Source organism: Thermomyces dupontii (genome assembly GCF_041956625.1).
Source record: "Thermomyces dupontii strain NRRL 2155 unplaced genomic scaffold VTN31scaffold_2, whole genome shotgun sequence".
In the NCBI taxonomy this organism is placed as follows: Eukaryota; Fungi; Ascomycota; class Eurotiomycetes; order Eurotiales; family Trichocomaceae; genus Thermomyces; species Thermomyces dupontii.
In genome coordinates, this window is record NW_027192308.1 from 1,614,128 (window position 1) to 1,639,681 (window position 25,554).

The following is a 25,554-nucleotide window of genomic DNA, read 5'->3' on the forward strand; positions in this document are numbered from 1 at the left end:
AGACATGACGCGGAAATCAACCCAGGCATTGCCATGAGACCACGGCGTGCTGACCGTGTCGTTCGACGACAAGGTTCGTGCTTCTTGGACGCTTTGCCGGTCGGATGGCTGACCGTCGTGGTAGGTTGTCTACATTCGAGACGAGAACTCCATGCACGGGACCCAACTCAACGGGCGTCGGATCGTGGCCCGACAGGACATCCCTCTGAGTCCGGGGGACATCTTATCGTTTGGGAATAAAGTCTCGCGGGGTGATGGTAGGTATGACAGCCGTCATTGCTGGCCCGGTGCTGACTCTCTTGAAGAAAGTTTCTTCCCGGTTGATGTCCGTTTTGACTGCAGATGGCACGGGTATGTTCCATGCTTCCCCCAAACTGGAGGACGACCGGGCACTAAACCTACCAGCGTGACAACAGAGCATCGGTCGACAAGGGCCGGTCCAGTCTATTCTGGCATAAATACCTTTTCGGTTCCTGATGATGATGACGAAAATAGCGATGACGGTGTGGTTGTTACCGGCTCCAGATCCGTCCACAAGGTTGACCCGACGAGAGACTCCGACTCCGAGTCCGTTTCCGAAGATAGTAACCAAGCACTGGATTCGGCGTCTCCTGCTACCTCTCCCGAGGCCGAAGCAAAGCAGAAACCTGGAAACTCTCGCCCAGCGAACAGCGACACAGATACGACTGTGGCTCCAGTCTCCACGGAGAGTCCTCGGTTGCCGGCTGAATCTTCGCCGCCGGGGGCATTCCCGGAATATCGCGATGCCTCTGAAGGCGTGGAAAGCAAAGTGAACGAGGGTTCGGATAATGGTTCCGAATTCGAAGTCTCTAATGATAGTGAAGCTACGAGTGAGTCGGAGAGCGAAGACGACCATCAGGCACTGGATTACAATGATCGTCCCATGAGTCTGTCGGAGTTCAACTCGCAGCCTCCTGCGTCACCCTGGTCGTCGGCCCCGGCTGCGACAGCAGCAGGGTCGAAACCGCTCGGTGGAAACACCAGGCCCTCTTACACATCACAGCCTGATCCGAGGGATACTGTACAGTCATCTCAGCCGCCAAGCGACAGCATGTATCCGGCAGACATGACCCAGGCAAGCACCATGAAGTGGATGCATGTTCATCAACCTCCATGGCCGGATTTCACTTTCCGAGTGCCCAGCCCTTCCGATAAGGCCATGGCTAAGCCGGCCAACCATCACAATTACGGATATCCGGAATTTCCCGCGACATTCGACCCTTGGGCGGTTCCGTATCCTTCTTCGATCAACTACAGCGGCTATCGACCAGGACCGGTGAACCCTCGGCTGCAACCTTTGGATGAGCAGTTCTCGTATGCTGCCCAACGCCCATCGTCCCACTCTTCTCCCAGCTCGAATGTTGCGAACGCTAGTGCCAGTCCGGTGCTCCCACATGCGACTGATGCAGATCGGTCCGACGCTGCCCCTGTGCAGCCGAGGTCAGATGAGAGGAAGACTGCCTCAACCAAACATCTAATAGGAGTGTGAGAAGTCATCCATCTGAAATGGTTCTAAGCAGTACATTAGTTACTCGTCCATTTCTTTTTCATTCCTGCAAGCCCTTTCTACTATGCCCTCTTCCACATGACTGGAGCGCCAGCTCCGATTCAGAAAAACAAAAGAGTTCCTCCGCAAACGGTGTTTCAGTAAGTACAGTAGCATAGTACTGAGTAAAAACCATGGCTTTCCCAGGGATCTTTGTCATCCCAGAGGTGATGTTCTGCTCCTTTACAGTTTGAGTTTCATGTGCACTTCATCGAATCAAGACCTGCTTCATTTGTCTGTAGGGAGCTGCTGCTCAGCTATTCCTCTGCTCTCCCTTTATAGAGACCGCGCTGACTACCTATACGACAAGGCTCGGTTCGTTTCAGGGCATGCGCGCTACAGCCGCGCGTCACCATCCCAACGACATGAAGCGGCCCCTATAGCCAAGCTTGGCTCCGATCGGCTAGCCCTACATTACGTGCACGCTAAACCAACGAGGGCTTAGCCTGAGTCGTCCATGGGAAGGAAGTCTGTCGGTCTGTCCCGTAGGTATTACCTAGTAGGTATGTAACACGTATGTATCCATGGGGTACTCCGTAGAGTTTGGAGGTGGTTCTCCTGAGTATGAAGAGGCTGGATATTTGTCTTTGGAGATGAGGTCACATTCGGGTTCAGGTTCTCTGTACGGACTACGGAGTACCTACTCGATTAACTTCGCTGCTGGGTGGTGTCTCTCAAGGGTCCCGAATGCCGTTATGTACCAATTTTCCGACTCAACCCGCGATCGGCAAAGTTCGGAATTGGAGGGCTCTGGAACCTCTGTCAAATATTCAAAGCCTCGATCATGAGATTACGAGTATCCGTACCCGTACATCTCATCCGCATCCCCGAGGATTCTGGAAATGCTTGATTATATAAGTAACTGATCGTGTTTTGACCTAGCCACCATGGTTGCTTGATGCGTCCCTTGAAACGCTGGCACCCAACGGCACGAACGCAAGTTGCCAATCAGAAAGGGTATCAATACAATCAGACGTGGCTTGAAGAATGAGAAATCTACAGCCAGCATACAAAATCCTGAGTGAATATCATGATGAACTGGGACCGCGTTGAATGGAGAGTCGACCGGTTCAAGAGAGGTTAAAAGCGATCATGAAACTTTGCCAGTCTGCCTTGTCCTCGAATTTCCGTCGTGATACTTTGTTCTCAACGATGGTCGATGACTTTCCTTGGAAACGCGATACCGCGAATGATTATCGAGTTGAAGGGATGGCAAGTGGTACGATTCAAGCATCTTGTTCAATGGATATGCTTCGAAGTTTCTAGGTTCGGATACACCAACAGCATCCTGGCCGCAGGCAGACAATGTTGAATGGAATGAGGTCCTGTGGCATGATTGGACTAATGTGACTTGATAACGATGACTGTCAATTTCATGCTGAGAGTCTTTCGATTTTCAGTCCATGGGAGCTGAGGCAATCTGGCGAGGTGATATTGGCTGTCAAAAGAAAACGTCTTTCGACTTTTTGTCGCTCACAGCTTACCGCGAATGACGAACATCACGTCTCCTTTTCGTTGTCGTCTCAAATAACGGTTGCAAAAGTCCAACTCGTCTTCGCCATCATGAAATTGTTATCCGGACAATCATCAAGGCCCAACGAATGATCGAAACTCATCTCTCCTCCATGTCCCAAATATAGGTGGTTGAAGAACCCTGCACGAAACCTGCTCGCAGGATACTGGTTTCGGACCATGCCTTAGTGCTGTCAATGGAAGCACCTGGATACGAAATGTGGTTGTTGATGGCAATCGACGCGCGGAATTCATGCTGCAGCACCTGCCACTTACACTTACAGCATACTGCTTTACCACGCGCTGTGTGCGGACAACGGATATAACGGTTGGCCTTTCCTCGAGAAGAGGAACAGCATAGCGCAACGACAGGTAAATGGGGTGCCGGTGATCGATAAGGCACCTGCGTCTCCATCATGAAGCATCCTCTTTACCCATCGTGCGCCATGTTTTGTGTCCCTAAAGGAGGGCATGGCTTCTACCATTAATATCTCAAAAAAAAAAAAAAAAAAAAAAAAAAAAAAAAAAACTAGGTGAGAAAAAGGGAAATCAACCTAACAATCAATACGGGTCAACTATTGCTTCACTAATTACGGAGTACACGCGGTGTGTATACTCCGTTCAGGACAAAAAATAAACTTATATATATACAGAAGAAAAAAAATTGATCCTCCGGAACAGGGAGTCGAACCCTGGTCTCCCGCGCTTGATCCTTTCGGATGACAAGCGGAAATCATAACCGTTAGACCATTCCGGATTTGATACAGTAAGGTTGCCCTCTAAGTGACTAATGACAAAAAAGAAGAAAAAAGACTTTTCATTGTTCCGATAATGGCCCCCTCGAAACCCCCGAAACTCGGAGAAGAATGCCAAATCACGACGTAAGGAAACGATATCTGTGGTCGGTTGAACTTGTAGCCTCGCAATTTGAAATTCTTCAGGCTTCTGGAACAAAAATTTCAGACCCAGATAACAAGCATCCGGAATGGTCTAACGGTTATGATTTCCGCTTGTCATCCGAAAGGATCAAGCGCGGGAGACCAGGGTTCGACTCCCTGTTCCGGAGGATTTCTTTTTCTCCCTCACAAATTTTTTGTTCGCTCTGTCCCAACCATCCTCGAAAGACTTTTCTCGACTCAAGGACTTACAACTACTCACAAGCTATCATGAGGCATGAGCTGTCGACGAAAGCCCTGATCATACGAACAGGTACGGAGTACTGGGTTCATCTCATGAAGGGTGACTCGTCTGCATCCGCGAGGTGCCACTCATCGCGAGGTCAAACCTGGGCCACAAATTTCTCCAAGAGGGTTGAAATATCTTCTGAACTTTACGTCTGGAAGTTTTCATTGGAACAACTACTAGTACTGACTGTGCGGAGCACATGGATGCAAATTTCGCAATCCCTGGACTCTTTTTCATACTTGGACTCAGAACTTACATCGACCGGCTACTAAAAAGCTTGGGAGTGAAACAGAATGCAGCTTCAGGGCCAAATAATGATCTCACCTAGAACCAGTCCTCTGCAGAGTGTATTGTGCTGGCGAGAATTCTGTCCGGATCTGCGGATTAGCTTTTGCTCATTATTTAGGAGGGATAAGTTGTCTATGTACATACCTAGACAGACCCATTCCATCTTCCCCGTTTGATTTCAATATTCCCGACCGGCCTTGCGGCTTGCCCTTTTCTTTTAAACTAATCAAGAACTCAATCGCTGTCTGATGGATGAACGACAGCTTCGAGTCATGGACGGTGATGAAAGGCTTGTCACCGAGTTCTTGAAGTTTTGCCTTGGCAAAATCCTTGAATCTAGGATGGCATAATGACCTTATTGCCTCTTCTCTTGGGCTCGTGTCAGCGTCATTTTAGCTTCTTCGAGAGACAGGTACTAGAACAATCTGAAGGAGAACGTTAGTATGAACTTCCCTCCTGCTTCTGTCTGGGATTTTTCCATTGCCTCGGATTAGTACCTTGAAGGAAGGGCAGGGGAAGGGACTCCATGTTCGACGGCCTGCCTTATTCACTAGGGTATGTGGTCAGATGGTGTCAAGCATGAGATGAAGCCGTAGATGCCTACATGCAGTGTCTCAGGAGTTCATGGAGCAGGAATGTGGCATTATTCCCTCGAACCGTGAGCTTCATTTTTGAATACGGGCTTGCTGTCTCGTTTATTGTAAGCTGTCTGATGTCTGTGTTTCTCACTTCAGTATCATTGAACCTGACCATTGATGCTGTTGCGTGTCGCTATGGGTGTCGAGGCAGGTGAGAGCAGTCTTATACCTACCTACCTTATATATACCTTACGGTCAGACCTGAAATAAAGACCGGCGTCGAAGTGACGGACTATCGTCGAGTCCAACAACTTCTTCTCGAGCATTATGAGTTTTCCCTGTGTTCGAGTTTCCTTTGATTGTATGCTCGTTTGTCTCAGAACGCAGTTCGAGATCATTTTCAGGAAACCAATGCAACAATGCTGAACAAAAGTGTAAGTCGCGCTAAGGTCACTCCAACGAACATCATCGCCATCTTGACATCCTCAGTCTAACGGTCTAACGATAATGAGAAAAGAGACTGATGAGGATAGCTCAATCAGTTCGCTAGAAAGATTGCTCGGCCGTTCAAAGTAATAATACCGCTTGCATCCTCTCATTGCTGTCCACAAAGAACCTAGATTAAGCCCTAGGAAAGATAATAGGCCAAATTGTTAAAGAGCATTGATGAAGAACAAGAGTAGGATTCTCGACAAGGAGGCCGAATACACCCATAGAATCTCTAACTTTCCAATGAAAGAAAATAACAAAACTCATACTTGCCATTTCATGCGTCCCTCAGTTTGTATCCACCGCAAACTGAGTTCCCTTCTTCCTCGGTAGTAGACAAGAACGTCCAATATTTTATATGAGGGATCATAGGGACTGCAAACAGGGATAGGGAAGTCAGTACTCATACTCCATGGTCCAGAATAGTAAAGTCTCCCTCGATGATGTACGTCCCGTTTGTGCTCACTTTTGGTTGTCATCAGGCCCACCTTTCGCTACTAGGGTTAGGGTTTGGACGAATTTCCCTGGTTTTCAGGCCTATTCATGCCTCGAGAGTTCGCAAAGAGCCAATCAATTATGACAAAGTTTGTACATGTACCCATTAGTTATTTGTTTGCAAAGCCAGAAACATTCGAAAAGATAGATCTGCAAATATCTAGGTCAAGACGCTCCAAGGCCCCAACTTTTCTCCTTCGCGAGTTGCGACAGTGCCCAATGCAATTCCTCAAGAAAAACCAACTTGCCCACAAACACGCGTTTGCTCGTACAAAGACATCGAATCCATTACCCTACTCCATCACCAAAATCCATCTCCTCCTTTTCATTTCCCAGCGCTCCTCGAATCCATCCAATCCAGAGCGTTGGCCCTCCGTCGATCCCGAATTGGTCCAAACTCCAAACCTTCCAACTTTCAGCAAGCAACGCCTTCTTCATAGCAAAACGGCCTCGAGAAGTTGTGCGTACGAAGTCCTATCCTGCACGTCGAACTTTTTTCGGAGCATGTCGGGAAGTAGCCAGGGCAGGAGCAGCTCCACTCTGCCACTGAGGCGGCAACCAATCTAGGAACAAAGTTGTTAGTAAGTAACAGGCGTTGATGGGCTCGGGAACAGACCGACCGTGCAGTCGAACTTCAATTTTCCATTCGATTCTTATCGTCCGCAAAGTCAAAGGCCAGTTGTCGTGGATTCAGGCAGTTCAGGGAATCCTTGGAAGAATGACTTTGGAGAAGGGCGGGAGCAGGAGATCAAAGATTTGAACGAGTCAGATCACCGCTATACAGGTCTCCAGCGCTGTAAAATGTCGTGTATAGCGGTCTGCAGACGCCAGCGTCGCGGCTCATCCCCTCTTCTCCTTATGGGCCCGAGTATCTCAAATAATCATCATATAAAGCCTCACAAGCGATTAGCCCTGTCTCAGTTCAGGCGAGAAACGTCCATACCTTTGTGAACTTTCCGGGAGGCTTCTCCATCATGTGATCATCGACTATCTTCTCAAAATCAATGCGAAAACAAGTGGAAAAACTGTTCTGTGGACAGAAGACCGAGAGAACAAGAAAATAGTCAAGCTGCGATCGAGTTGCAGTGTCTGCAAGAGTCATGAAAATGAGGGTATTAAGCAGAAACAAATGACACTGCTTCAGCAAAGACGTCAGGTGAGCAACAAGACAAGGTGAAATTGACATTGTTCCCAATAGTAATGGTTGTCCCCTTGGTGGCGCCAGTGAAAGCCAAGGGAATGTCGTGCTGTTGCTGTTTCTGCCCATGCTGAAAGAAGTGTGGCCTTCGCATGTCCTACTCGATCGCAGTGATGGATAAATGGTCGATCACTCAAGCTCTGCAGCAAAGGACAAGAGTCCTGTCGACGTCTCCATGAAAAGCATACTCGAGCGATCTCAATTGTTGGACCGCAAGATGTATCAGATCACTGACTCGAGTCCTGCGTCTTCTAGGGGACATGGGCTGCCAGAAGAACTGAGGAAGACAAGCAGGTGCATGGAGTCGTGATCGAGTCTTTCGTGCTGCGTGAATTTGAACAGGCTGACATGAAAAACAACCGATGGGAAAAAGCTCGCAGCGGCAGGGAATGAAAAGAACTCGATCACCGTCGTCGAAGCAGCAACCGGCAGAGAATCTCCGAGAACTTCAATCTCGGACAGACTTCAAGGCAATTGACAGGCTTGAAACCGGGATCAGTCATCCAAAGCCGATTGACTTGAAGCTGCAGAGGAAATCATCACCAAGCTTCGCTGTCTGGAAAGACTATGATTGCGGTAACTCGAACATGGACAACTAACCATTGCTGGGTCATCGTCGTCCCTTGTGAGCTTGAGTAAGATGAACGAAGCAGGAGCTGAGAGCAGTTTCAACTGAACTTCGACCATTTAACAGGCGGGTAGATTGGCGGGACCTGGGAGAGGAGTCTAACGCGACTACAACTCAATCACCATGGGACGTCAGCACAATCTCACTCACAGAAAGTCACCCGGAGACAATAGGTGCTTCCCGGAGGTGCCGCCAAACGCAATCATAGCCACACGTTGCCCTCCCTTTACCCTAACCCACTTCACGACCGTTTTCCCGCCGCCCCAGGATGAGTTCAGAGTCATTCGCGAATGAAGAGGCCGTTCTGCATCAACACGAAGAGCAAAGGCTTTCGGCTTGGCTCGAACATCTGGACCGGACGCAAAAGCACCCGTCGCCAGAACGAACGACCAAGCCGTCCACCAGTGCTCTTGTCGTTGAAACAGAACCATCTCTCCCCCTCTCCCGTGCGTGCTATGGTGGCAGAACCGCGCCTATCCGCCACCACGGCCCCGCGAGGGCCCACGGAGTGGGTTCGCAGAGCCACGCAGAGGGGATCCGCGTCCTCGGCCTGAACCTCTCGAGGCATTGGACAGGGATTCTCGCAGTCGGCGAACCTCCTGCTCCAGTTCGGTGATCCGGCGTTGCGAATTCTCCTCATTGTCGGAGCGCGCCTGTTTGGCCGCTGCCAACTCAGTTCGCAGTCGGTCCACCTCTCCCTGCTGCGATGCATCATCGAGATGCATCGCAGACCCAGATGCCTGCAGATCTGCCAGTTGTTGCTTCAGGCGGCTGAGCTCGTCCGTTTTCAGGACGTTCTCAGTCGCCATCCGCTGCAGATCCGCTTTGAGATGATTCAGCTCATCCCAGTTGCGGCGGGGAATGATCTGAGTGCTGGACCATTGGTCCAGCTCCGCCAGCCGCTGCTCCAGGGCGCGGTTGCTCCCCTTGTACTCGTGAGCCGCGAGTTGGCTCCCGAGCAAGTCAGACCGCAAGCGGTCGCACTGGTCTTGGAGCTCGGCGCGCTGACTGAGGAACTCCCCGAAACGTCGGTGCGAGTTCCTCAGGACTTGCTTCAGCGCGTCGACTCGCTCGACCAGGCGGTCCTGCGCTTGGCGCAGGACACCTGACTGGGAGCGCGCCTGCTCGGCCCGGAGCTGCTGATCCGCGAGCTGGTCCTTCACTTCGGCCAGCTCAGCCTCGAGGTGTCGGCCGTATCCAAGCATCTCCTCTCGCTCTTCCAAGAACTGGTTGAGACGAGAGAGAGCGGCATCTCGATCCTGTGCGACGAGGCTCTGCTGGACGGCGACGGCGGTCTCCTGCTGCTCGAGCTGCAGCGCCGAGTTTTCGGCCTCGAGTACCGAAGCCCGGTGCAGCAGCAGCAGGGCCTCCCGGAGGCTGTTGTCGCGGTCAACCTGGGCGGCGGTCAGATCATTCTGGACGGCGAGTGCAGCCCGCTCCGAGGTACGCTGGTCTTTGCGCGCAGCGAGAAGTTCCCGCTGCAACGCATCGACCTCGGTCCGGAGTGACGCACTCCAAGAGGCAGCCTCGGCAGCTTCCTTGCGGGAAGCGTCGAGTTGCTCCTGGAGTGATCGGACATCACTCGGCTGGCACGGCAGGTTCCGCCGTTCGTCCTCGAGGTCCTGCACCTTGAACAGGAGCCCACGGTTGGTCTCTCCCAGCTGAGACACCTGACGGTGCAGCTGGGCGCGCTCCGACTCACGCTCTTCCAGTTGTCCCGTGAGCTCGGTCACCCTGTTCAAGAGCCGCCCAATTAGGGTCAGAGCACGGGCAAATGACCCTTGTGCGGCGACTTGGACTTCCCTGAGGTCGGTCATCGCCGATTGCCAGCTGCCAAAGACCTTGAGAAGGTCTCGGATCTGAGTTCGGAGAACCCAGATTTCCTCGACCAACTCGTCTTTGTCGTGCAGCTGTTCACTGGCGTCGGAGTGGCACAGGAACCAACTCCAGGATAACATGACGCCAGTTACAATGGCGGAGAACACGACCACAGGGAAGTGTCGCACATTGTCCTCCTCGATGTTGTCGAGGCTGTCCAGGACTACCCACCCGAGGGTACGCAGTCCCAGAGCAGCGTGCTCGCCAACACAGCTCCACTCCTCCCAATGGAACCCCGGGGCGGTGGCCCACTGGCCGCGACTCAGGTCCCAACACTCGGGGGTCAGAACCCGGTGCTCGTCGTGCCATGCGGTGGAAAATCCGTCCGACATGGCAACCGCACGAGGCCAGGCCTTCCGCCGAATGAAGAGACCTGCAATCGCGGTGATAACCCAGTGGACCACCGAGAGCCCGGGGTCGAAGGGGACGTCAAACCATCGATAGATGGCGACGCCCACCTTCCGGAGGGTGGCGAGGAGTTTGGTCAGGCCAAGTCCAACCTGACCGCGCAGGCTGCCGCCGGCGAGAGAACGCAGCTTCCGCCGCAACGCCGCGACTACGGCAGGGCCGTATACAATCGCCATGCTTGCGGGACAAGCAATGACGAAGGCATCCACGGCAATTGCGGCGGTGAGCTGGAGGAGCATGGCACAGAACTCAAAGAGCCGGCTATGCTCACCGTCCTCATTGCAGGCGTCGATGACCGCTCCAAAGAGAGCGATCATCTGCAGCTCGCAACCCCCGAACGGCAAGACACCGACGAGGGACCAGAGAAGAGAGAAAAACTCAAACAGCGAATACATCTTCAAAGAAGGTATCAACTGGATGGATATTGGTCGTGAAGAACGTATGGCAGCAAAGGTTATACTTGTCAAGGCTAAAGGTGCTTTGACAACGGTGATGCTGGTGATGACGGAGAGGAAAGAAGGAAAGAAGGAGAGAAAAGGAGAAGATGATTTATACCTTCAGTTCCTCTGTGAATGTTGCAGAGAGGATGAATCAGGAAAGCTGTGATCACAGTTTGCCCTTTCTGGATGAGATTCACATCAAATTCACGTTTTCTGTTCAAGTCGATTTCGCTGGATGTCTTTGCTGAAAAACTTCGTTCCATGTTTGCACAGTCAAGGGTTGTTGATTTGGATGGGAGAAGCTGGAGCAGTACGGATTTGAGTCGAGCAATGATTTGCTTTATGAATCATGAAGATATATGGGCCATTTGAAGCATAGGATAGCATATCGAATCTGCTCTGAAGACTCTTTCAAGAACAAAGATGATCAAAGACCCGTGACAATGGGCTTTTTACCAGAATTGTCTACACGGCGTGTGGCTGACACAATTACTATCTTCACACAAAAGAAGACAAAACCTTTGACATGATGACAATGCAATACCGTCTACTGCAATTTCAGTGGACACTTGATGAGAAACTCCTCCAGTGTCGTCAATTTCCCTCGTGCCTTTTTTGCCGCCCATGAAACGAATTCTTCCGTCTGCGGGCCATAGTATCCGACGTCCTGGAAGTACAGAAACATGTGCATTATATGGTCTGCTGCTGTCGGCGGGAGAAAGCCTCGGAATATCTCCGTTGGAATCTGCTTGTACGTCACTGTCCTTCCGGTGACATGGCTCATGACCCAAGCAACCTCCTCCATCGAGTACAAACTGGTAGCTGAGCAGAGGACTTTTCCTTCGAAACTCTCTGGATCGGCAAGGATAGCTCCGACGAACTTGCCCGTATCTTCGGCGATGTCAATCAACGGGAGCCGGGTTTGGGGAGCCATGATGTTGTTGATAGCGTAGGTTCCGTCACCAGCGGGCTTAGGGGCCAGGACATTATGAAAGTTCTGCATGAAGCCGCCCGGTGCGAAAAAGGAAGAACGAATAGGGAGGTTACGGATGTAACTTTCCACCTCGGCTTTGGAGTCGAAATGGTCGACAGCGTGCGTCCCATTCGAGTTCTTCCCGGCATGTGGGAGGGTACTAAAAATGAGATGCTGCACGTCGGACCGCACGGCAGCATCAGCAATGGCCTTGCCTTGGCGAATCTCACGCTCCTTCACTTGATCATCGTAAGTGGTGAATGTGGCTCCAAAGACTGTATGCGCGCCCCGGAAAGCATGCTGAAGAGACTCGATGTTGTCACTATCAGCACAGTCGACCTCCATGCCCTTTTTCGCTAGGGCCTGCGCAGCTGGCTTGGAAGGATCGCGCGTGATGGCGCGGATTCTGAATTCTTTCACCAGCAGGGGATCGGTGGCCACGTAGTTAGCGACTGAGCCTCCTTGCTGTCCGGTGGCTCCGAGGACGACAAGAAGCTTGCTCATTTTGACAGATGCAACTTATAGAGGAAAGTCGACAGCGGCAGATAGTTCCTGATACCGCACTCGATGTGTTCCTCGATCTTTTCCATTGCGTGTCGGAGCAGATCTCCGACGTTTACGGGGGTGCCAATTCGGGTTGTGGCAATCGAAAAGTACTACATGGATGTGATGATGCTGAGCGATTCGAAGCCAGTGTATGACAGGTGGGATGGTTACTGTGGACAAGTGGGAGTACTACAGTTCCGGATGACGCACTGCCCAGGCATCTGAAAGTTTGTGATGCAGATTTACTGGAGGTGCCAGAACCCGCCCGCCATATGATGTCAAGGAGAGTGAAATACGGGGTGTAAGGCACTACAACATGTGTGAAGGGATACTAATGCTTAGCACTCAACAGTTGTTTCTTCGCAGAGAGGTCGTGCATCATGCATGGCCAATGGTGGGTTGGCAGCACCGCAGCAAAAGCTCCAGGAGATTGTGGAGTTGTTCCGCTCGACAAATCAGCGTAGGAGTGATTAGTATTACTCCATTAGGATGATGGATCAGGTGCAATCTTGCAGATCTCTGCTGACATCACATCAGTGCTCGCGATTGTGTACGTAAACTCTGAGGTCCAAACTGAACCTTGTGGAAAATCCGGTCAAGGTCAATATTCATGATCGCTGTCCGAAGCAATTTGAAAGAACTGATATTAGCACACCATGCTCAGCAGTATATTGTCCCTCGCTGCTGTCTTTTGTCCCTGGAGTGTGCTCAAAGCGTGCATGTCCACAAAGCAGCAAGCATGTGGCCGAGTTTGATGACCTTGCAGAATCCTGGTAACCCTGTCAAATTAGGGTTGGGCCGTCGAGCTGCTGCTGTGGCTTGCCAAGCTACCATTCGACTGACTTGAGATTGAGTTCCTGAAGAGTCAAGACGAACGCACAGCAGAGCTTATTTGGGAAGCCATCAGTATGTACTATACAGTAGTATGATTGGGACCTTGGTTTTTGGGCTGGATGAGCAAGATCCAGTGGGGTGGTATGGAGCTGAGCTGCTCGTCCATCGTAAAAGGTAACTTGAGATGAAGGTACATCTCGGTGCAAGGGCCGATGGTTTAAAATTAACGAAATCCATTCCTTTTCTTTGAAGGCGATGAGAAAAACCTGAGAAGCCCAGCTTCGGTAGGATTCCCGATTTTCCGACAGAATCCTGCAGTCCCACAGTACGGAAGGCTCCGAGTCCGAGTCCGAGTCCAACGGACTCGTACTGCTCACTCCCCGCTCGAACGAGTTGTGGGAAGGCAGCTCAGCGAGTACAGTAGTTTCTGCCGGAAGATGAGAAACAAAATCAATTGAACACTGCCGCTACATCCTACGTCCATGTCTCTGACTGATAAGGACAAACCATACTGTGTTTGGTCACACCGTGTAAGTTACGGAGTACTCCGTACCGTAGGTATATACCGATCAAAATCGATCCTTCACGTGACTTGTCAAGAACCTAATCGAGCCTACCCCGCTTCCCCACAGTCACGTCTTGGTCTAGGCTCACCATTGACATTTCGATTATCGCGATACCTTCCCTTGGCTTTGTTCGCGCGCGGAATGAGATCGGATTTCCTAATCGAGGAACCCGAGTGGGATACGCAACCAGCACAACACCCCGAGCCGACGGAAAAAGAGCACAAGGACGGAATGCAATGAACTGCAGAGCAACGCAGTTGTGCAAGTACTCTGTCCTGGTTTCTTGTTGCATTGACGACAAGCCGTGTAACATGGTCGAATCCGTGCGAATGATGCAAGCATTGTGCATTCTGCTGCGCAATAGCATAGCATAACCACCTGAAGGAAAAAAAAAAGCATCCTAAGGACGAGTATCAACGAGTGGCCAGTGGACCGTCGTCGTGATGCATCCCGAGTCTCCAATGGACTCCCGGCTCCCCGGCATACTAACCTTAGCACGATCCAACCATCACCAGTCGTCCAGACCGGGCCAAGCTTTCTTGGATTCCGTTTGGTTCTTTTTCTTCAGGCTCACATGAGATGATGAGGGACTGACCAAATTCAGGGTTCCACTGAAGACCAGGAGGAGGTATATAAGATACCTGAGCGACCTCATGTAGGATGCACCGCCATCGACTTCTTCCATTCTCCTCAAGGGCACGCCACTGTACTGCGGACAGCCTCGAACAATTGTAGATTTGTGCATTCCCCTTCAAAGGACGAGGCAACTGCGTATCAAGTTCTAGACATCGACACATCCTAGTATCAACATCCATCATGTCTGGGAATTCACATTCTGTGCCTCTTGCGGACCCCGCCGACAAGAAGGCTGTCTACTTGGGCACCAAGAACCGCCTCCCGGAGTTTGCGCTCACTGGCAAGGTGGTCGTGGTGTCCGGCGGCGGGCGAGGCCTGGGCTTGACACAAGCAGAGGCGATCATCGAAGCGGGAGCCAAAGTCTACGCGCTGGATAGATTGTCGGAGCCGGTAAGGGCAATCAGGTCTCCAGGATCTACGCGCTATGTGACGGATGCTTACACTACATTTCCTGGGACTAGTCGGCGGACTTTGCGCGTATCCAAGAAAAGGCTGTTGAATTGGGCTCGAAGCTGGAGTACCGTCGAATCGATGTTCGAGACACAGAAGCCCTCCACAAACTGGTTGAGGAGATCGCCAATGCTGAGGGTCGTCTGGACGGTCTCGTGGCTGCCGCGGGCGTGCAGCAGGAGACGCCGGCGCTCGAGTACTCGGCCAAAGACGTCAACACCATGCTCGACATCAATGTCACGGGCGTTTTCATGACGGCACAGGCCGTCGCGAAGCAGATGATTCGCTTCGGCAACGGCGGCAGCATTGTGCTGATCGCGAGTATGAGCGGTACCATCGCCAATAAGGTACGTCAGAACTCACAACAACCCCGGATCAGCACGTCGCTCTGCCTTTGACAGCGAATCACCCGGGTGTGGTTGTGGTCATGCCGGGCGACTTCCCTACCCCACCTGCACGAAGAGAATGGAACATGATGCTAACGACTTCCATTGCAGGGATTGATCTGCCCCGCCTACAACGCCTCCAAGGCCGCCGTGGTGCAGCTTGGCCGCAATCTGGCCGCCGAATGGGGGATGTACGGTATCCGCGTCAACACCCTCTCCCCCGGATACATTGTTACTGCCATGGTGGAGGAGCTATTCGTCAAGTTCCCCGAGCGCCGCGAGGAGTGGCCCAAGCAGAACATGCTCGGCCGACTGTCCAAGCCGGAGGAATACCGGGGGGCAGCTATCTTCCTGCTCAGTGACGCGAGCAGCTTCATGACGGGCAGCGATCTGCGCATTGATGGCGGCCATGCGGCGTGGTGAACGGCGTTGCACTTGATTCAGTGTCTTGTACCTACGTGGAATGAATGACTTGTCTAACCGTCTTGGGCTGCGGCGTTGCGGTGTTTGCGACGATTGATGCGTTATGCAGTATATAATCCAGAACGAATGGACATAGTCGTATGATTGTTGCTTTTGACTTGGGCAATTCCAAAAAAATCCCAAAAACTCCGAGGCCCCTCGAGGCTCGGGACTGGCGGACCCGAATTACGTAGTTCACTGAACGCCAAGAGCTGAAGAATGGCTCCTCGGCTTCCACGCTGTAAACTAAACCTGGAACGGCAGCTTGTCCACCCGGCCACGGCGATCAACAGATCGTCAGAAACTCTTGTTAAGCCTCCAAGAGCTGCATTCAGGCGTCAGCATTCAAAAGCCAACGTAAGCCTTCGGCTTGAAATGTAAATGGAGTTGGGGTCTCTTTTTAATAGTCGCTCATTTATTGCATTCCCTCTTTTGATTTCAACAAGAGATTACTCCGTATATTCGTTCTTTTACACTTTTTCGTTCTTAAGCGTCTTATTCTTCTAGATTTTTGGATATGCGCTTGGACCTGGCTGTCCTCGGCTGCGCCGGCGTTGTGGCTGCGACCAGTCTGGGCCATCACCAGCCACGCGCCCTCCCCAATGCCCCCGATGGATATGCTCCCGCAGAGGTTCCCTGTCCCGACAACCGTCCGACCATCCGCAGCGCGGCCAGACTGTCTCCGAACGAGGCACAATGGCTGTCGCGTCGCAAGGAAAAGACCGCCGAGGCCATGAAGGACTTCTTTGGCCGCGTTCAAATCCCGGACTATGATGCCGTGAGCTACATCGACCAGGTCCGGACTCGCGACGATGGCGCGGATCTCCCCAACATTGCGATCGCTGCGTCCGGAGGCGGCTATCGTGCCCTGATGAACGGTGCGGGCGCCGTCAAGGCCTTTGACAGTCGCACCGAGGGCAGCACCGCGTCAGGCCAGCTGGGCGGCTTGCTGCAGTCCGCGACGTACATTGCGGGTCTCAGTGGAGGCAGTTGGTTGCTGTCGTCGATCTACATCAACAATTTCACGACCGTTCAGGACTTGCAAAATGGTGGCGAGGGTGAGCCATGGCGGTTCGACCGGACTCTGTTTGAGGGGCCGGAAGAGGGGATTTTGGATACGGCGGGTTATTACAAGACAATCTACGATCAAGTCAAGGCCAAAAAGGAGGCTGGATTCAATATTACGATCACGGACATCTGGTAGGCATCTTCGCTGGTGTCCAGAAGCTTCGCAACAGCACGAGCTGACGAGTCTCAGGGCGCGTGCGTTGGCCCACCAGTTCATCAATGCTACCGATGGTGGTCCCGACTACACCTGGTCATCCATTGCATTGACGTCTTCATTCAAGGATGCTGACCTGCCGCTGCCACTGGTGGTTGCGGACGGCCGAAACCCCGGCGAGCTGATCGTCGGAAGCAACTCGACTGTGTTTGAGTTCAGCCCGTGGGAGTTTGGCTCGTGGGATCCGACGGTCTTTGGGTTCGCTCCGCTGGAATTTTTGGGCTCTCCATTTGACGGTGGTGAGATCCCCGATGACGAGCGCTGCGTGCGCGGATTTGACAACGCAGCGTACGTGCTGGGCACGTCGTCGAGTCTGTTCAACCAGTTCCTTCTTCAGAGCGATCGGCTGGATCTGCCGGGCATTATCCAGAAATTGGTTGAAGAAATCCTGGAAGATGTCAGCGACAGCGAGCTGGACATTGCTTTATACGTCAATCCCTTCTACAACTACAAGCAGAACACCAAAGGCGTGTTCACCGACCACCGGGAACTCAACATGGTGGATGGCGGCGAAGATCTGCAGAACATCCCACTGCACCCGCTGATCCAGCCCGAGCGGCACGTAGATGTGATCTTTGCCATCGACTCGTCCGCCGACACGGAATACAGCTGGCCCAACGGCACCGCGATGGTCGCCACTTACGAGCGTAGTCTCAACTCGACGGGCATTGCGAACGGCACGGCGTTCCCCGCGGTGCCCGACCAAAACACCTTTGTCAACCTTGGCCTCAACACCCGCCCGACGTTCTTTGGCTGCGACAGCACCAACACATCCTCCGTCACGCCCCTCATCGTCTACCTCCCCAACTACCCTTACACGTACTTCTCGAACGCGTCGACGTGGGATCCGCACTACGAGATCAGCGAGCGCGACGCAATCATCGAGAACGGGTACAACGTCGTGACCCAGGGTAACGCCACGCGCGATGCGAACTGGCCGACTTGCGTCGCGTGCGCGATGCTTAGCCGCTCTTGGGAGCGCACCGGTACGCAAGTCCCGGACGCGTGCAGGCGGTGCTTCCAGGAGTACTGCTGGGACGGCACCATCGCCAGCCAGGAACCGAGTGAGTATGCCCCAGCCACGCTGCTGGAGGGCAAAGCGCAGAGCGAAGAGGACGGCGTGGCCAGTATCCTGCCGGACGTGGTTCTGCTCGTCGTCAGTGCGCTGCTCAGTGCTGCTTTCCTGATTTGATCTACTTTCTGGATAGTAATGGATATTTGACTTGTGGACATCTCTCGTTCAACCTCTACCTATCCGATGCATGGCCGTTTTTGAATACTTTGTCAATCCACATGGAGGAGGAAATGATATCTTCGATTCGATTCGCTGGCCGTACCATTCTGTTTCCGCTATCATTTTTCATTGAATTTGGGACATTGGGCGCCCCACGTACTCAATTTTCTCCCTACTCTTTGTTAGTACTACAACGATTTTGTCCATTCTCCCAGGTACTTCCGCATGCGCCATAACCTGCCAGAAACTCAACACAAGTGGCGTGCTCTTGGAACAGGTCGAAGCAGAGGATTGCAGGCTTTCCCGTGATGTTTTTGAGCACTCTGGAGGGATTACTGGCGACAATATTGAGACTTGCCTGCAAGTACTATGGATGTCCAATGTCAACTTTGTGTGTTCTCGTACCTCCCAGGGATTGCAGATTTCACTGCTCGCTCGGCGTATCGAATCATCGTGACCGTTGCTTGACTTCAGTTTGATACTCAATAGACGTATTAAGGGAGTTCGTGGCTGGATGTCAGTGATAAGCGCAGTGGCTTTGAAATCTGAGAATTGCTTTCCCATGTCACTCGACGCTCATTCATTTTCTGCACTCCTTGAATGATTTCACTTTTCGTGGAAGGAATTTCATTCTCAGCTCATTTCGCCTTACCGACTTACCCTCGAAGTCCTAGCTCCAAGCACCCTTCTGTACGGATTACAAAGTTTTCTGCAATAACTATCTGTATATCTCCTGTGGCTAATAAGTCATCTTTATTGGGAATGGGTTCAGTCGCTGTCCAGGAACCCTGTTGAGACCTAAGTAAACCTTGTCTGGGTGACATGACACGTTGAGCGGAGGTGTCTGTCCAAAATCCCGACATTTCCACCCTGAAGATTCTAAATTACGGGCAGGCGCCGTCATAATCGCAAACTCTCGGCTGCGGTGGCAGCCAGAATAGCGACCTAGCGGCCGCAAGCCAGTTGGCTTGACCGAACTGGCTTATGTCGTGCGTAGCGAGCAAGGCGGGAGCGAGAAGTCAAAGACAACGTTGTATGTACAGATTGCACTATGTACAGGAAGGAGTTATGTATCTGAAATGAGCAGGTATGTACATGAAGGCAATAGGTACGTACAGATCGAAAAGCAGAGGATTATGCGCATAACGGCTGCTCCATGTGCTGCCCTCTGCGGTGATCGTAGTCCTCGTTACGCATTTGAACGATGGGGGGTGTGTGTCTGCTCGGCACTTGCTCATAATCAAACGGCTCTTCGAACAGAATACCATTATTAAGGGTTTTCACGCGGGAGATGGCGATGTACTGTAGCCCGGTCGAGAACTCTCTGTTATGTTCAGAACTGCCTTCGGCACAGTGATTCCCTGTGACTTGCGCACCGTGATCGCGTATACAACCGTGACGGGGAACTGGCACTGAGAACATTCAGCATAGTTGTTGACAAACTTCCGTCTCGATGGGAAAAACCGGGACCAAAGGCTGGCTCCGTCGACCAACCCGCGCTCTCAACCCTGATATTTTCTGTCAGCATGCCTTGGCAGCCAATTGAGAGGCAAAAGTGAGCATGTAGGTTGCGCGCCTCATCTTCGGAGGCCTGACCAGCCCCGTTCCCCTCAAGCACAGCCGAGATGGACAGCACAGGTTGTCCAAGGGCCCCTAGCCGATCTACGGTATGCTGTCTAACGCGCTCCTTCGTAAAGTAAATGCGGAGGGCGTCATCGAAGGCCGGGATGTCATGAGGAAGGACGGATTGAACGCGGCGGCAGAGCAACTCCCGGTTGTCCATTAAGGGGAATGAACTGATCGAGAGGCAGAAGCTGACGGCAACGGAAGCAGTCCTTGGAAATTTTGGTGAATGAACCTGTACAGGTCGAGAGTCGTGCAGAACACCAGCATGAAAAGGAAAGACGAATGGCCAGATGTTTGTTTACTCGTAGTTAGTTAACTGGACACGAGCTACGCTGGGAAAAAGTTGAGAACTGAGCACTGAGCAAACTCTGCCAAGGTCGCATATGTTCACTGTAGCCAATCAGAATGTGAAGAGTGAGTAGAATTGCATACGGAGGACAAACTCAACCAATCAGAAAGAAAAAACACAGCCAATCAGGAGGAGAAACCCGAGCCAATCAGAACACTCAACACACAGCCAGGAAGTGGCCGACGTATTGCTCGCTCGCTTCGCTCGTCGTACAATAATTATGATCCACTGACCCCGCGCTAACCTATCATGGCACTCTTTCACCGTTTCAGAGGGGGTGTGCACTCTGTGACCTCTTCAAAGGTCACGGAATCCATCGCCTGACACAAGAAGTCGAGAGCCACCACGGGCAAGTTTAATTCTCAGTTCGTCAATTTTTGAAGGCCAACTTGGAACATGATTTGATCATAAGCGTACTCCGTACTACTCCATAGTAATCGAATGGTCAGAAACACTGGACATTTTAAAAATCGAAAAAGAGAAAAAAAAGAAATCTCCGGAACAGGGAGTCGAACCCTGGTCTCCCGCGCTTGATCCTTGCGGATGACAAGCGGAAATCATAACCGTTAGACCATTCCGGACGTGGACGTTTACCGTCTCCCCACTTTCGACACTTGACTGAAAGACAGAATGCGAAAGTATCACGGTATACCGTACAGCTCGTTGACTGTATAACTCGAGCTGATAATGTCAAAACCATGAGTTGTAACTCGGTTGCCTTAGTTTGACGGTTGTACGAGTACGGAGTAGTCGTAGGTACTCCGTGAGGGGCAACCAGAAGGCAGGTTCGATAATAGGGGGATGAATGGCTAGAGGTTTACCTAGAGAACCCATTCAAGACGAGGACTGAATGAGCTATGTAGCAGAACTCTATTAGGACATTGATTGACGGACTGTCTACTAATCCCAAGAGCTAGGTAGGTCTTTGATCTGGTGTATGTACTACGAGTTTGGCCATGGGGTTCAATGAGGTGTTGGTATTCTGGTCGAGTTGATGGATGAAGATAGTCAGTCCTGTACTGTTCCTCCACAGTTTTCCAGTACCTGTGGACATCACACAGCGAGCTTAGATTGAGCCTTTCAACATGAACATGGACTCGTTATCGACGCAGCGCTCTTGATTACCTTTCGAAGATAGCATCTGCCAGTGAGTCCTCCAACAGCTCGGGCTCGCGATTCTGCAGAACTTCATACGCCCGAGTTCAAAAAGATCAAAGCTTTCGCTCGGTCGGCGAGAAGAAGTCTTTCCCGAGATACCTGAAGGAGTCGGAATGCCAGGTAATGGGGAATTTGTAGTAGTCAGAGTTGGCGACGGGCAGTCGCCCTGGCTTGAAGGACTCAGGGAGGTCGACACAGCCGCGGAAGTTCGAGCCTCTTGCCAAGGTGACGGAGAATCTCCCAGGCAAAATGAAATCAATGTCAGATGTAATTCCGAAGGGAGCAATTCACACTGCTCATGTTTCCTGGAACTAGCGTGGCCTCGCATTAGGCCTGCATGCTCTGGTTTTGTCAGCCACTAGAGAGTTGACAGGTCATTGAGCTCAACAGCCAGTAGAAAAACGCACTGGATTGGGGAGAGGACATTCAGCATACTCGACAACCACTGGGCAGACCGACATTGCGGTGTTGCCCAAGGGCTGTCAGCCCGTCACCAAGCAGGTGATCCGAGCGACTCGCTCGTTCCGCCGATGGGCTCGCAGTTATGCATGTTGCAATGCCGTACTAGTATTGCTAGGACGAAAGAGAGGATACATACTCCGTAAGCACTGTGACATTGTGATCGATTCTAGGGTTCCGAACCCGATGGGAAGAGGGTTGGGAGTGGTACCCCGGCAGACCGAGGAAGGGAGGAAGGGAACTGAACCCATGGCACAGTCGGGCAAAAGTAAAATAATGTTCGATATGCACCTATGAGTGATGGAGGAGCCTTTATGAGTACAAGGGGGGCATCGACACTTGAATCGGAGTGTTGAGGAAGACACCGTGCAGAATGCAGACCAGAAACCTAGAAGCGGTCGTCAATCACTACAGAATACTCTTGACTGTAGTGGTATAGGTAATTATGTACGATGGTTATCGCGATGGAGAAAATGAAAACAGACGCAAAGGAAAAAATATAAAAAAAATCTCCGGAACAGGGAGTCGAACCCTGGTCTCCCGCGCTTGATCCTTGCGGATGACAAGCGGAAATCATAACCGTTAGACCATTCCGGATCTTCAGTCACGTGTTGCTTCGAAGTTTTGGGCTGATAGGAAAAATCAAATTGTTACTAAATTTGGAAGTTTCGTTCCTGGTTGCATTGAAGCAAGCCAACAGCCTCAGTGCAGCCTCATTGGTGAGAGATAATAAACTAACCTTGAGTCATACCTAAAATAGTATTAGTCTATGTGATGTTATCCAGAAAAAGTGATCTTGGCGGCAGTCAATATAGCAGGATTCCCCTTCTTTGTTCTAGAACCACCCGTCCGCGGAAAGGCCCCACAAAACCAGATCGGCCAGAACTGAATCCGGTGCCTGTTTTCAGCCTGAGGCATCAGTTCCCCTGTTGCTCAGGGCTGAGACGAACCGCGCTCATCGGCTCGCCGGATGATCATCGCTTCGGGTCGCTGTCCTCGACGCTGAGGGCGTTGGCACCGCACGCGTTCAGAGTCTGTCGTTCTGTTTTCGATTTTTTTTTCTTCTCTCGATTGCTTTGCTTTTGACGACTTCCCAATCCCGTCGCTCTTTTCGTCTTCAACTGATATCCTTGAGGAGACAGTGTCTCCCCCTTTTCTCCTTCGCTATAACATAGTTTACCTACGAACTCGAAAGTCATCGCTCAATTTCTAATCTAGTCGTCGCTGAAGGCTGCTCTGCTCGCGTGTCTTTCGATTTTGACTGCATTGCATGGTTTCGTTGCGATTTCGCTTGGCCGGGTTTAACGCGACGGTGGAACATCTGTCCCAGCTCCCAAGACTGGAGTCACTTGCAGCGATATCACGCCTATGGCGATGATGACGGTCGCTTCGGTCAACTCACCACCAGAACTTTCTGGTTCCAAATCTTCAAAGTCGACATCTTTCCGATCGTCGCAAACGTCCGACCAGGATGCGAGCTTCACCGACGTGTCCAACTTTGAAGAGATCGGACTGGTCGATGAGCTGCATGCGACTAGCCAGGATTCTTACCCATATGCCGGGTCAACCAGCAGGTTGCACCCGGTAGGGAGCAACAACTCGAGTTCGGCGCCGCATTTATTTCGCGACCTGACTTCCGGCCAAAAGGGAACACAGTCGCAGGGCCTCAAACCGCAGGCCTCGGGACCGTTCGGTCAGAGGTCACTGGAACCAAGACAAGTATCGGGAAGTCGACGCCTCGTCGGCCCAAACGCATCGAGTCCGTCGCTGCCATTTCGTCCGGCCCGGTCTCGCTCTCCATCCCCGTCGCACCCTGCAAGATCCTCCTCGCCGTCCGGATCCAGCATCAAACAGTCACCCCCTGGTTTCAACCGGCGCAAGAGTGTCAAGGAACTCGAAGATGAATACAACGATTCCGATGATGAGTTACCAGACGATGCCAGCCTCTGGAACGTTCCACTGTCTCCGCGACCGCCCAAAGATCGCCCCGCAAGTCCCGAGCGAACAAGCCCGCGACCTATTCCCCTTTCTCACGCCGTTACGCCGCCTAGCTCGGTCCCATTGCGTCGGTCACCTTCTTCTCCAGCGCGAAAGAATAAACACCGTGCACCGGTCCGATCTGCATCAGCCGGACCGGAACGTGGCCAAATCTCACCTCGCGATGCCAGGACATACTCGTATAACCAGGCCATGGCGGAACTTTCCGAAGAGGCGAAGATTCTGACTGAAGCACTCGAGCTGTACGCGGGCGATGCGGAAAGGAAGCAGGAGGAGCTGGCGCAAACCGGCAAATCTATCCATCGATCGAGTGCAGATTCCAAGCGAGCAACCGTTGCCGAACTCCCGCCGTTACAAAAGTCCAATATCATGATTGATCCGCTACCCGTAAGCAAGGAGAAGGAGAAATACCTGAGTCGGACTCGGCCCAGTTGGCTGCCACCCAAGGATCAGAAGGAGGAACGAAAGCATCTGAAAGAGTATCAAAAGATGATGGCCATGTCGAGAGAAGCAGGTTTGTATCATGAAAGCTGGCGCGAATTGACGCGATACGGACTGACGAACATGTAGAAAAAAGACGAGCCGCCAAGGCTGCATCAGCTCAGTGCGAAAAGGACAACACGCGCGAGGCATTACAACGCATCTGGGAGGAACATGTGCTTCCAAATTGGGACACGGCTTTGCAACAGCGCAGAACACGCGAGCTCTGGTGGCGTGGGATTAGTCCTCGCTTCCGTGGAACCGTTTGGCAGAGGGCCATCGGCAATGAGCTCGCCCTGACTGAGGAATCCTACCAAAAGGCGTTGCAGCGGGCCAAAGACGTGCGCGCCCGGTCAGAAGACGACGCGAGTGAGTCGAACCGGCGGATGCGGGAATGGTTTGCTGCGATTTCGCGAGACGTCTCTTCCGCGTTTCCGGAACTGCACCTGTTCCAAGAAGGCGGGCCTCTGCGGGAGACATTAATCGACGTTTTGGAAGCATATGCGATGTATCGTAGCGACGTTGGCTATCTCCATGGGCTTCATGTGCGTTACAGAATGTATCATTTCGCATTTCTTCAGCTAACCGTGACCGCAGACCATTGCAGCTCTCCTAGTCCTCCAACTGCCTACGCCAGCGAGCGCCTTTATCGTCATGGCGAACGCGCTCAATCGATCGTTACCTCTTGCTTTCCTCACCTCTGACCGGGGAGCTATGTCACAGACCTACGGATTAGCTTCCGCGACGCTGCGTTATAAGTTCCCTCGCCTCTTCAGCCATCTATACGACACATTAGGCCTGACCAACGAGGAAATCTGGCAACCCATGTTCCTCTCCCTCTTCACCAACGGTCTAGACCTCGAGCGGCTCAGCCGCGTATGGGACTGCTGGGTCTTTGAAGGCGACCGCATCATGATCCGTGCCGGTGTCGCAGTACTAGGCTGCCTGCAGACGCAGCTGTTGAGCTTCGGCAACGACGACAAGGGCCGCGAACAGGCCAAACTCGTCGTGGGCTGGGGCCCGCACGACCTGGGCACGATCCACAACAAGGACCTCTCCAAGTCCCGGCATAGCTCGCCGACACCGCTGGTCGGGTACGGCGGCGGTCAGCTCCACCACCAGTTTACCAACGCGGGCGTTGGCAATTATTGGGTTTTGAAGTCGACGGGAGATGAGGATGCGTTTATGAATGAGGTTCGCGAGGCGGGCAGGGTTCAGTCGTAGTTGTTGTTTTAAGTCTCTTGGGTTAGAAGGGAGGAAGGCTGCTGCCAGCGCTTTGCGAGCGATCGATTTAATTGTAATTCGTTCGCTATGCATGTGTATTATATGGAAGGCAACTTGCATTTACTCGTACAGTGTGGGTGTCAACAGCGTTGTTTCATAATCTTTTCCCGGTGCAACTTTACAGACGGATACAAAGCATGTTTTTTAGCCACATCTCTGGAGCTC

At 52.1% G+C, this 25,554-nt stretch overlaps 7 protein-coding genes and 3 non-coding genes across 10 annotated transcripts; 4 read left to right on the forward strand and 6 right to left on the reverse strand.

The window, feature by feature from the left end:
- Positions 1-3,749: 3,749 nt before the first annotated feature.
- On the reverse strand, positions 3,750-3,836 carry VTN31DRAFT_t39. Its single transcript has one exon. It is a non-coding gene; the product is annotated as a tRNA-Asp (tRNA).
- A 109-nt stretch (positions 3,837-3,945) lies between these two features.
- On the forward strand, positions 3,946-4,536 carry VTN31DRAFT_2961 (uncharacterized protein; the record flags this gene model as incomplete). The annotated part of the gene is made up of 1 exon (XM_069403187.1): positions 3,946-4,536. The coding sequence occupies one exon, from the start codon at positions 3,946-3,948 to the stop codon at positions 4,534-4,536; it is 591 nt and encodes a 196-aa protein (XP_069262394.1).
- Positions 4,537-8,413: 3,877 nt separating this feature from the next.
- Positions 8,414-10,621, reverse strand: VTN31DRAFT_2962 (uncharacterized protein; the record flags this gene model as incomplete). Its single annotated transcript, XM_069403188.1, has 1 exon — positions 8,414-10,621. The coding sequence occupies one exon, from the start codon at positions 10,619-10,621 to the stop codon at positions 8,414-8,416; it is 2,208 nt and encodes a 735-aa protein (XP_069262395.1).
- Positions 10,622-11,213: 592 nt separating this feature from the next.
- VTN31DRAFT_2963 (uncharacterized protein) lies at positions 11,214-12,143 on the reverse strand (the record flags this gene model as incomplete). The annotated part of the gene is made up of 1 exon (XM_069403189.1): positions 11,214-12,143. The coding sequence occupies one exon, from the start codon at positions 12,141-12,143 to the stop codon at positions 11,214-11,216; it is 930 nt and encodes a 309-aa protein (XP_069262396.1).
- Positions 12,144-14,401: 2,258 nt separating this feature from the next.
- Positions 14,402-15,480, forward strand: VTN31DRAFT_2964 (uncharacterized protein; the record flags this gene model as incomplete). Its single annotated transcript, XM_069403190.1, has 3 exons — positions 14,402-14,611; positions 14,683-15,018; positions 15,169-15,480. 3 exons carry the CDS (start codon positions 14,402-14,404, stop codon positions 15,478-15,480), a joined length of 858 nt encoding a protein of 285 aa, XP_069262397.1.
- Positions 15,481-16,036: 556 nt separating this feature from the next.
- Positions 16,037-17,993, forward strand: VTN31DRAFT_2965 (uncharacterized protein; the record flags this gene model as incomplete). Its single annotated transcript, XM_069403191.1, has 2 exons — positions 16,037-16,719; positions 16,778-17,993. The coding sequence occupies 2 exons, from the start codon at positions 16,037-16,039 to the stop codon at positions 17,991-17,993; spliced, it is 1,899 nt and encodes a 632-aa protein (XP_069262398.1).
- Positions 17,994-19,537: 1,544 nt separating this feature from the next.
- VTN31DRAFT_2966 (uncharacterized protein) lies at positions 19,538-19,818 on the reverse strand (the record flags this gene model as incomplete). Its single annotated transcript, XM_069403192.1, has 2 exons — positions 19,538-19,543; positions 19,612-19,818. The coding sequence occupies 2 exons, from the start codon at positions 19,816-19,818 to the stop codon at positions 19,538-19,540; spliced, it is 213 nt and encodes a 70-aa protein (XP_069262399.1).
- A 686-nt stretch (positions 19,819-20,504) lies between these two features.
- Positions 20,505-20,591, reverse strand: VTN31DRAFT_t38. Its single transcript has one exon. It is a non-coding gene; the product is annotated as a tRNA-Asp (tRNA).
- Positions 20,592-22,137: 1,546 nt separating this feature from the next.
- VTN31DRAFT_t37 lies at positions 22,138-22,224 on the reverse strand. The gene has a single exon. It is a non-coding gene; the product is annotated as a tRNA-Asp (tRNA).
- Positions 22,225-22,995: 771 nt separating this feature from the next.
- On the forward strand, positions 22,996-25,329 carry VTN31DRAFT_2967 (uncharacterized protein; the record flags this gene model as incomplete). The annotated part of the gene is made up of 3 exons (XM_069403193.1): positions 22,996-24,139; positions 24,196-24,650; positions 24,703-25,329. The coding sequence occupies 3 exons, from the start codon at positions 22,996-22,998 to the stop codon at positions 25,327-25,329; spliced, it is 2,226 nt and encodes a 741-aa protein (XP_069262400.1).
- Between the last annotated feature and the right edge of the window lie 225 nt (positions 25,330-25,554).